This window comes from Astatotilapia calliptera, chromosome 19, assembly GCF_900246225.1.
Source record: "Astatotilapia calliptera chromosome 19, fAstCal1.2, whole genome shotgun sequence".
NCBI lineage: Eukaryota > Metazoa > Chordata > Actinopteri > Cichliformes > Cichlidae > Astatotilapia > Astatotilapia calliptera.
In genome coordinates, this window is record NC_039320.1 from 27,327,223 (window position 1) to 27,336,960 (window position 9,738).

General features: G+C 40.0%; 2 protein-coding genes across 4 annotated transcripts; one reads left to right on the plus strand and one right to left on the minus strand.

The window, feature by feature from the left end:
* Positions 1-2: 2 nt before the first annotated feature.
* On the minus strand, positions 3-4,507 carry zfyve19 (zinc finger, FYVE domain containing 19). 3 transcript variants are annotated; one of them, XM_026152174.1, is made up of 12 exons: positions 4,285-4,506; positions 4,077-4,198; positions 3,925-3,978; positions 3,684-3,835; positions 3,433-3,575; positions 3,170-3,278; positions 2,822-3,040; positions 2,586-2,662; positions 2,314-2,415; positions 2,064-2,227; positions 1,732-1,829; positions 1,154-1,214 (listed from the first exon to the last, which is right to left on the minus strand). In XM_026152174.1, the coding sequence occupies exons 1-11, from the start codon at positions 4,336-4,338 to the stop codon at positions 1,751-1,753; spliced, it is 1,275 nt and encodes a 424-aa protein (XP_026007959.1). In that variant the 5' UTR covers positions 4,339-4,506; the 3' UTR covers positions 1,154-1,214; positions 1,732-1,750. The 3 variants fall into 3 exon arrangements, with proteins under 3 accessions (XP_026007957.1, XP_026007958.1, XP_026007959.1); XM_026152172.1 differs by lacking the exon at positions 1,732-1,829 and having other exon boundaries at positions 3-1,214; positions 4,285-4,507; XM_026152173.1 differs by having other exon boundaries at positions 1,147-1,829.
* A 62-nt stretch (positions 4,508-4,569) lies between these two features.
* Positions 4,570-9,145, plus strand: bub1bb (BUB1 mitotic checkpoint serine/threonine kinase Bb). The gene is made up of 9 exons (XM_026152175.1): positions 4,570-4,678; positions 6,472-6,628; positions 6,742-6,801; positions 6,889-7,033; positions 7,120-7,316; positions 7,406-7,569; positions 7,668-7,855; positions 7,940-8,040; positions 8,525-9,145. Exons 2-9 carry the CDS (start codon positions 6,486-6,488, stop codon positions 8,805-8,807), a joined length of 1,281 nt encoding a protein of 426 aa, XP_026007960.1. The 5' UTR covers positions 4,570-4,678; positions 6,472-6,485; the 3' UTR covers positions 8,808-9,145.
* The last annotated feature ends 593 nt before the right edge of the window (positions 9,146-9,738 follow it).

A 9,738-nucleotide genomic window follows, 5' to 3' on the forward strand; every position in this document is an offset into this window, starting at 1 on the left:
GCTTTGAATTGATTTTTTTTTTAATGTTATTTCAAATTCATTTATAGACTGCTTCAACATTTTGTTTCCCAATACCATACCAATAACGTACACGTGATACAAGCTGTACTGACTATTACTCAGACGGACTGTTTCTTGTGTATGACTGTACATTTTTAGTTGCTTATTTATGTACATAAATATTTTTGTTCAGATAACAGTGTTGTCAAAATGTAAAAAAAGAAAATAAAAACATTTCAACATTTTCAAGACAATGCTCACATCTGATTTTTAACAAAGTAATACATCAATATGCTTCATCAGGTATTATCATTTCCACTCATTCAAATAAATAGTGGCGTGTACATTACACTAATTGGTTTACAGTACCAGTTAAACTACCCTGAGCTCATAACTGCTCAGAAACACAGATAATGATTTTGCCCTACAGTCTGCAGACAACTTTCCTACAGAACGGCAGTCAGCATTTTATTCCCAAAACATAAAGTAGTGTTTTCAGGCATTTTCAACAGATTGATGGAAACAAAGGAAACTTTGACATGTCAAGAGTAGGTGTAAACACACGGAGATCAGCAACAAGATGTTCCATTAAGTATGCATCCATTATCCTCGTCCATTTCCCGTCTGAGGTATGTGTATGACACGGCCAGAAAAGGCACAGTAACACTTTCCATATGAACCTTAATGGAGCAAACCCCAAGAGAAGAGTGTAATTATGGTTTCTCCTCAGCCAGACAGTAATGCACGCTGATGAGCCTGCACTCTGGCCTTCTCTCTGTCAAACACAGAGGGTCTTTCGGGTGAGGTCTCCACTATAGAAATTTATATGGTTCTCCTCAACTTCTCTGACAAAGGCATGTATACTATAAGAACTGCACTCCTTACAAGGCCTGACAGACTGAGATATTTTTATCAAGTAATAATACGTTGGATCTAAAAAGGAAAAAAAATAAGGCTTTAATGTTTAAATTAAGACTAAGGTATGCTGCATGCTCTCAACGACGTGACATAGTTGCTAACACTTATCCTTTATTTATAACGAAATTACACACCCAGCTGAACACAGATTACAAGAGCGACTGCAGTGACTGCCAAAAGAAAACAAAGCCCTTAGTAATCCTTTTATACTGACTCCTCTGTGCTTCTTCGGTGCAGAGCTGACAGCAGTCTGGGATTGTACATCATCCCAGATGAGCTCACGACGTGTCTGCTTTCTGTATGGGTTATAAAAACTTGGAAATCATCATATGATGACAAGTGCAAAAGAGCACTTTAAATAAGCCTTTGTTGCCATTAGGAAGTAGGACAAGTCACAATAAAAATAAACCCAATACTTCTTATTCAGATCAACCATATGAATTTTTGGGATTCCTATGTGAAGCGGCCGTGCAGGTTTGCTGCAATACCTTCACAAATATTACATACGTCTATTTTTATACATTCCACAAAAAATAAACTATATTTAAGATATTATACATAGTATAATGCATTTACATTGTGTTTATGGTCCTTATCTAACCCGTGCTTTGCAAGAAATATTACCAGTGGTTTCTTATTATGCTTCATTCAATTAGTTCAGCCTTAGCATTTACTGAATAAAATATGTTGAGGAGTTCTGATGGTTTGTGGCTTGTTTTAGATGATTAGAGAGACTGTTTTCTAACAATAGTAAGTCACTTAAGGCTAATGAACAAGTCTAAGTGTGATGGCTGGCCTAACTCTACCAATCACCTGCAGCTTAGCTTCACTATCATGTCTCCCTCTTCTTCTTTGGCGCAGTGTAGTTAGTGGTGCGATGCTCCTTCCTATCATATTTATCATGGCCTTCCCTGGGGACATAATGAAGCATGGATTGATAATTCATCAGACTAAATACTTTATATTCATGCTGCTTAACAGTAGGGCAGCAGCTTGCCTGCAATTTATCTGGGTCATGGTATGCATTCCAAATCACAGAGATCTTGTTTTTTTGTGTGCAGTCAAGGCTTCCATGCAAAAGTCTATCATGAGTCTAAAGTTAGGCTTTTTTTCTTTCTTTCTATAATTAATGCATTTCATACTACCTGAAGCAGCGGTTGCAGTACAGATCTCCATCACAGGTGTGACATCGAAGGCTGGCATCTTGGTTACAGATGCAGCACCACGGAAGCTCTTCTTCGTCACTGTCTGACGGCTGATGTGCATCGGCAGCAGGTAGGTTCCTGCTCTTAGGTGTCGGAGGCGGAGCCTTTAAAATAAAATCAGATCGGGATTTAAATTTTATGCACTCACGTAGCTTTAAAATAAAGAAATAATTCAAGCGTGGTTTTGTACCGGTTTCTTGGACGATTTTTTATTTTCCCTATTCCTTGGCCCACTCTGTTCTAAAGGTATGTTGTAGCCACTGGCTTCATCTAGTGTAGCTTCTTCTGAGAGCTGAAAGCATACAAGAAAAAATAAGAAGTGATTAAACTGGCAAAATAGCAGCCCCTTGTGGCTAGGCACACTGGTCTGAATTAGTTCACTTGCACCTTTAGGGGTGTAAGATGTACGCAGAAACAAATTATTTATAGTTCATTATCATCTCGTGGTTATTTTTGCCACACCTGTTTTAACACTCTCATAACAGCTTCTTCTTCAGTCTCCTCTTCACTGTCAGGTTGCTGGAAGTCCTCCATAGTAACTATAAATGAATCACAATGAAAATGGGGCATGATACACTAGCATGCTAGGACTTCTGTCATGGAAACTGCATTTACAACGCACGTCCTTATCATATTTTATGACACACTAGTGCGTGGATAACAGATAAGGTGAGGTGAATGGTGCTCGAATAACTCACCTTTGTCCGGGTCCTGCCCCTTCAGCTGTGCCAGCCTCTTTGCCATGTGCAGGATCTGATCTTGAGAGTGACTTTCTTTCCTCAGCTCCTCCATAGCTTCCTCGAGCAGATGGGCTTTCTCAGCCTCCAGCTGCTTGGCTGCATCCTGGTTCTCTTCCAAATTCTCATCCAATGTACCTGCCTCACCTTTATTGAGATCATTCATGCGGCCATCTACACCTTCAGATTTAATAACAGTGTTGTTCAGTACCTGTTTATTAATTTTACGATATAAGAATGAATGTTATGACTGACTCATTACTTATTGGTTTAAGGCAGGTAAAATCAGGGAGAAATGCAATATCTTACTGCATTCAGGATTTGATTGTTGGTTGTCAATTGCAACTTCGTCTGTCATCTGACTTATCAAATCATTGGCTTGTTCAGTCTGGGTCCGGTTTTCTGGAGGCTGATGCACCTACAGACATGAATAGACAAGCATATATACTTGGAGTTAAGGGACACTGTTTAGTATTGAGTTCCCTCTAAATAAATATTTGAAGCTATTGAGCTACTGAGCTGTACTGTAAGGCCTAAGATGTTACAAACAAGCAGGAAGAGATTCAGCTCACAGGTCGAGGAGCTTGAGATGGTGGAGGGAGACCCCGCAGAGTGGCCAGACGGTCCTCCATCTCCTGTGCAGAAGGTACTGGCTTGCTGGGAGCTTTCAGAGCAGCAAGTCGGGACTCGAGCTCTTTGTCAGAGGGGACAGACCCTGAAGAGAAGGCAAAAAGCTTACTCCTTACCTTGTTTTGGAAAATATTATAATATTACTGCACTTGCTGGATTAAATAAAAATGAGAGCTGCTAAAAATCTTATTACTAGGTGCTGTGTCCTCCTTGAGCTTTTGAAGCCTTTCAGCAATTGCCTGATCTTCTTTGCTCAGGCCGCTGGTTGGTGGATGTCCTGCTTTGCTGGTCCTCACAGGCTGTGTTGGCTGTCCTTGCTGTTTGGCCTCAAGTGCAGCGACCCGTCTAATGGAAGACACGTGTACTTTAGATGTTATGAAACCGCTGTGCTGCCAAAGTTTAAGTTATTCCCTTATTTGATCGTATACACTGACTTTTTATAGTTTTCTGGAGGAGACCATCTGCCAGCACTGGTTGAAGATGGCCCACTAAAAAGAAAGAAATTAAAATGAGAGAGAAGCTCCAAAGTCCAAACAAAACTACTTTTAGGGGGGTTTTTTTCTTCCTTGCAGGGTTTGAGCGTTACCTGGTCAGATTACCATGGCACTGTTTACAGACCTTCTGCTGGGTGTTGCCACAGCGAGGCACCACAGCACTGAAAGTCAAGCAGCTGGAGCAGAAGGAACGGCCGCAGTTCTTACAGCCCAGCTATGACGAATAGTAAATAGATCACTTTATTCAAAATGTACCTCTATGTATGTCTATGTGGTTAGCATTAGCCGTGAAATACTCACCTCCTTCTTGAAGAGGCTAAACTTGGATGCACAACAATAACATCGACTGTCCATATCGACACATGCAGAGGCTCATGGGTAGGGGGATGTTAATGCTATCGATACAGCTACAGTGCGTTAAAATGTCTAAGAAAACACACTCAGTCGTGAGCATTAATTTGGCAGCTAGCTACTAGCAACTATTTTCAGGTGTTCATTCAAAACAGGAAGCAACGCGGAAGAGGAGGTATGACGTAATGTAAACGCATTTTCCGGTTTTCCGTCCAATCAGAGTCCTGCTAAATCTCTGGCGGCTCTTGTTCAAAATACAGACACAACCGTTCAACAGCTTTACTGCGACAACGTTGGAGTTCGAGCTGTCACCTAGAAAAGAAATAAAGGAGGCTCGGAAGCGGTATAGAACACGCACATTTTGCAGAAAGTCTATTTTAATTCAGTTATGTAAATTTGTCGTCGATGGAAAAAACGCTAAAGTTGGTCAGACTAAAGCTATCGTTCGCTAGCTAGTGTGTTAGCTCCAAACACATGCACTTCCTAACGTTAACAGGAACGCAGGGAGAGTGTTGATAGCTAAACATTATTTTGTGTACGTGTCACACGGTTTGCAATACGATGGAAGTTTACCACACAATTATTTAAAATGTGTTGTTGTTGAAGTGCATCGTTAGCTCATGTTGTCCTGAAACTTGTTCAGTATGCCTCCTGGACATCATGCTATTTAGTTCTCACACAAAAGAACTAATTAAGCCCGAAATAAACAATTATAATGACAGTGTCAGTACAGTAATAGATTACTTTTGGCTATACAGAGATAATAATAAGCTTTGTGTATATCACATTTCACGTTAGTGTATAACAAAGTCAGAACATCAAAAAAGTTATTTAAAATTAAATACAACTACAACAAAAGTGCATCAAATGAAATAAAAAGTAACAGACTTGACCAGTGAAAAATAAAATAAAAACTGAATGAAACTACATATTACTTAAAGCAAAGAAGTTATATGAAATTAAAACAAGTGCTGTCTGTAAAGAATATTCAGTCACACTCAGGCTTTGGAGGGGGCTGTTAAGTTTAAAGATTTCAACACAGCCAGGTCCTCTGGCAGGCTGTTCCAGCAGCTTGAAGCATAACACTGAAAAAGCTACCTCCCCAGAGGTTTTGTCTTGCATTTTGCAACAGCTAGAGGATTTAAATAAAAGGATTTTAAAGTCAACAGGTGTGATGTACTCTCTCCTTTTGGTCGTAGTAAGAAGTCTGGCAGCAGAGATCTGAATCAACTCAAGTAGATTTTAGGTAGATTAGATAGCAGAGCCTTAAAGTAGTCCTGCCTGCTATGTATATAGAATTGGTTTGTCAGGGTCACCAAGATAAAAGGTTGCATTCTAGCAACATTTTTGAGTTATAAAAAGGATGATGTAGTGGCACACCCAGCACAGCCCTCAAGTTATGATCTGAGTCAAGACTTATCCAGTCAAACTTGGGTAAAAATGAGAAACAACAGGATTGTGGTAAATTTTTAAAGCATAGATAAAACTATGAAGGTCACCTCAGAAAATCTTCCTTTAAAACCATTATACAACTTCAAAATGATTCCGTTATTCATTTTGTGACAGTATGGTGTCTTTCTGACCAACAATCTAGAATATAAATTTCACATCTCTGGGCCGTTTTGTTTGTTTGTGGGGGGGACACATTGATGATGTAGTAGTCTCAAAAATTCTTGTGTCAAATATGAGGCATTAAAGGGTTACGTTTAATTTTTATTGTTCTATTGATTTGCCTATAAGGTGATTTCTTATTGAAGTTAGATTACAGATCAGAAATGTAAAAATAGGACAACTTAAAAACTCCAAGCAACTGAATTAAATGTGTATACAGAGGGCGAAATAATGGTTTTGATCCAGGACTGATTCTGTGGGCACGTGTGCTTTATACACATAACAAGTTGAGATAAGGGTATCTGTAATTGATTGATTTTTTTTTTTTAATTTGCCAATCAGTGGGAGCCAGATTTCTGGCTGTTTGTAGGGGATCAAGTACTTATTTCACTCAATAACAAATAACAAATCCATTTAAAACTGTCATGCAGCTTTTTTTTTTTCTGGGGTTCTGGTTAATTTTTAATTACAAATTCAGCCGGGGATAAATATCAAGTAATTAATTCTCCTGCTGTATGTATCTAGTTTCTGTCTCAGAAATGGCAGAAGGAGGAGATGTGGAATGGGAGCTCAGCAAAGAAAACATCCAGCCTTTGAGGCGGGGAAGAGCCATATCGGCCTTACATCAGGCGCTGAGTCAACAACAAGATGGACCCACCTCTGCAATCAACCAGCAGCGACAGTATGGATGGCTATTTTAAACTTAAATTAGGTGACAGAGATTTCTGTTGTACATTTTGTCCATGCATTTTTTTATATGATGAAAAAAGACCTTGTGTATATTTATTTCTGCAGGGCATTTGAGTCCGAGTTGCGCACATACGAGGGCGATGATCCACTTAGTGTTTGGGATCGGTAAGGGAAATATGTCAATAGCCAAGTGTGCTCATAAACATTGCTCTTAAATTTCCCTGTAATCCTAACACGGTTTTATTTTTCCAGGTATATTAAGTGGACAGAACAAACCTTCCCCCAGGGTGGAAAAGAGAGCAACCTCACCACACTGCTGGAACGGGTCGTGACCAGATTTACAGAGGAGAAACATTATCACAATGACCCCCGCTATGTTGACCTCTGGATCAAATTTGTGAGTGCAAAAGCATAACCTCTGACTATTTCTGTTACTTTGACAAACTAATGCTGCATTTATAACTTTTCATTACATGTCACCAGGCGAAGAACTGCCAAGAGCCTTTGGAAATTTACAGATACATGCAAGCACAGGGAATTGGAGTAACACAAGCTTCCCTCTACATTGCTTGGTCAGAGGAGTATGAGGATCAGGGCAATTTCCGCAAAGCAGACTTGGTCTACCAAGAGGGGTTCAGAAAGAGTGCTGACCCACATGATAAACTCCTACAGTTTCACAAGTATGGAGGCATCCAGTATAGTTTCTGATAAGTGAACATCTCTGTTATGTTGTTACAGTGATCACATTTTTCTGTATTTATATTCGCAGGGCACTGCAGGCACGCGTTTCCCGGCAGGTGATGATGAATGTGGAGGAGGAAGACAGTGATGATGAGCCTAAGCAACTCGAGAGAGTTTCTCTAGCTGATCTGAAACACAGAGGGAAGAAAAAGGCTGTCGCCCCCATCAACAGAACAGGGGCCGGAATCAGAAGTAAGCACATGAATATGCAAATAAAATGTGTTTCAAAATACTAAATTGATGATAACAGTACTTTAAGACTGGGAAAAACATAATGAGTTTGTATTCAGGTATTCCCGGTGGCCTGAAGTCACAAGGCGCCCCTGTTCTTGGCAGTAACAGTCGGTTGGTCATCTTTGACGAGAATAAGGCTCAGAGCGCAGGCCCATCGGAGCCTAGATTGGAAGCTTGGGTGGCTCCTCCCACATCTAGGGCGAAGGAGAATGAGCAGAAGCCTGAGCGATGGTGTGATGTGAAGGTATGGGAGAACAGGCTCATTGTTGTGTGTGTTGAAAGCCATTATGCAAAGTTGATTCATAACTTTCTTTTTATGTCGTCATAGATGCCCCAAAAGTCCAAATTTGGACATACTGTTATGGCGCCACCGCCTCCCAAACTCACTTTCCAACCGTTTGTGGAGGAGTCGGATCAGCCTCCTACAATGTGAGTTACTATAAAAACCTTCATTTTTTTATTCATTCATTTTTAATTTTACTCATTATTTTGACCAGGGGGGAACAGACAAAGAGACAACAGGCAGGAGCATTAAAGGTTCAACAGAAATGCCTGAGTACCAAGATCTGTGGCTGTATACGCACATTTAATTGAAAAGCCCAAATAAATGAATTTTTAAAAAAAATCCTCCGTCATCTCAGTTATCAAATCATTAGCTTGTTCAGTCTGGGTGCAGTTTTCTGGAGGCTGATTGCACCTACAGACATGAATAGACTACCATATATACTTGCAGTTGTGGGGAAAAGTATTTCCAGTATTCTTCACATTTTTAGTAGCATATCTCAGAAAAAGGTCCAGTTTTTATCTGACATTTTATGTCATTGCTTTATCTGCTAAATATTATATTCACATCACATGTTGATTAGTGTCTTCCTAAGCTGAATGTAAGTGGATTGTTCTGTCCCTCCCTCAGGACTCCATGTAAGATCAACCCAGCAGTTAACACAGTTTTGTCAGCGCGTAAGCCGGGCAGAGATGAGACTCCTCTCAAAAGGCTGCAGGACCATCAGCAGCAGCAGAAGGAGGCAGAATCGGGAAAACAACAGGAGCAGAGCATGTACTGTAAAGAGCTGCTGCTAAATGGTGCTGCTGAGTTCTGCTTTGAGGAGCTACGAGCTGAACGGTTCTTCAAAAAGACGGCGCAAGAATCAGAGGAAGGGCAGAAGGATGAAGCTGCAGCTGGTGCTGCAAACTGATGCTTCCAAATGGGATTTAGTTCCTTTTCTGAGTTTTTACCATTTTTGACTAGATCATGTAGTGACTGTTCATCACCCAGATGTAAATATCGTCATAGATTTCCAGTTACTCAGAAGGCTTTATAAACAAACAAAAAAGCTTTTTGAGGGGGATACCCTGGGAGCTGAAGACACTAAAAGGTGTATTGGATTCATGCAAATACAGTGGTTGGACCAAATAATGGGAACCCCTGTACACTGTAATGTAATCTAGTAAAAATGCTACTAGCGTGAGAAAAAACATAGATGTAAATACATGTTGATAGTGTCTATATGGGTCCACACCTCTGAGTGTTAAATACAACACTGTTGAGTGTTAAATGAACACTTTTGACAGTGTTATATGTTTAAAAGTAACCTAGTCAGTTTTGCAGATTAACAAAGACTAACACTGAGCAGTGCTGATTTTCTAACACTGGAATATTTCTAACATTTTGAGTTATTTTCCAGTGTTAGAAAATCAGCACTGCTCAGTGTTAGTCTTTGTTAATCTTCAAAATGAATTAGGTTACTTTTAAACATATAGACACTCTCCAGTGTTCATTTAACACTCAACAGTGTTGTATTTAACACTCAGAGGTGTGGACCCATATAGACACTCTCCAGTGTTAATTTAACACTGGAGATTTTGCTGTGTACTACTCAAATTCGTTCCTTTTCACTCCCGATTGCGTCCAGTGTTCTTAAGCAGTGTTTTTTTTTATGCGTGCTGTTTTTGTTTTTGTCTTGCTCAGTATTTCTTGAGCAGATTTTTCTACTCTAATCCAACACAGTCACAAACGGGTTTCAGTGAGACACTTCAGCTGGGCTTCATGCCTCAGTCTGAGTACATGCATCTTTCAGGCCATGTAACATTGATGTCCAATAAACTTGCTACAATAACCAAACCAAT

Coding starts and splice junctions, on each gene's coding strand:
- bub1bb (XM_026152175.1), top strand. CDS start 6,486: ATGGCAGAAGGAGGAGATGTGGAATGGGAGCTCAGCAAAGAAAACATC. Junction 6,629..6,741: donor GCAATCAACCAGCAGCGACA/GTATGGATGGCT, acceptor TTATTTCTGCAG/GGCATTTGAGTCCGAGTTGC. Junction 7,034..7,119: donor TTGACCTCTGGATCAAATTT/GTGAGTGCAAAA, acceptor ACATGTCACCAG/GCGAAGAACTGCCAAGAGCC.
- zfyve19 (XM_026152172.1), bottom strand. CDS start 4,338: ATGGACAGTCGATGTTATTGTTGTGCATCCAAGTTTAGCCTCTTCAAG. Junction 3,041..3,169: donor ACAATCAAATCCTGAATGCA/GTAAGATATTGC, acceptor TTAAATCTGAAG/GTGTAGATGGCCGCATGAAT. Junction 2,416..2,585: donor TTATGAGAGTGTTAAAACAG/GTGTGGCAAAAA, acceptor GTATGCTTTCAG/CTCTCAGAAGAAGCTACACT.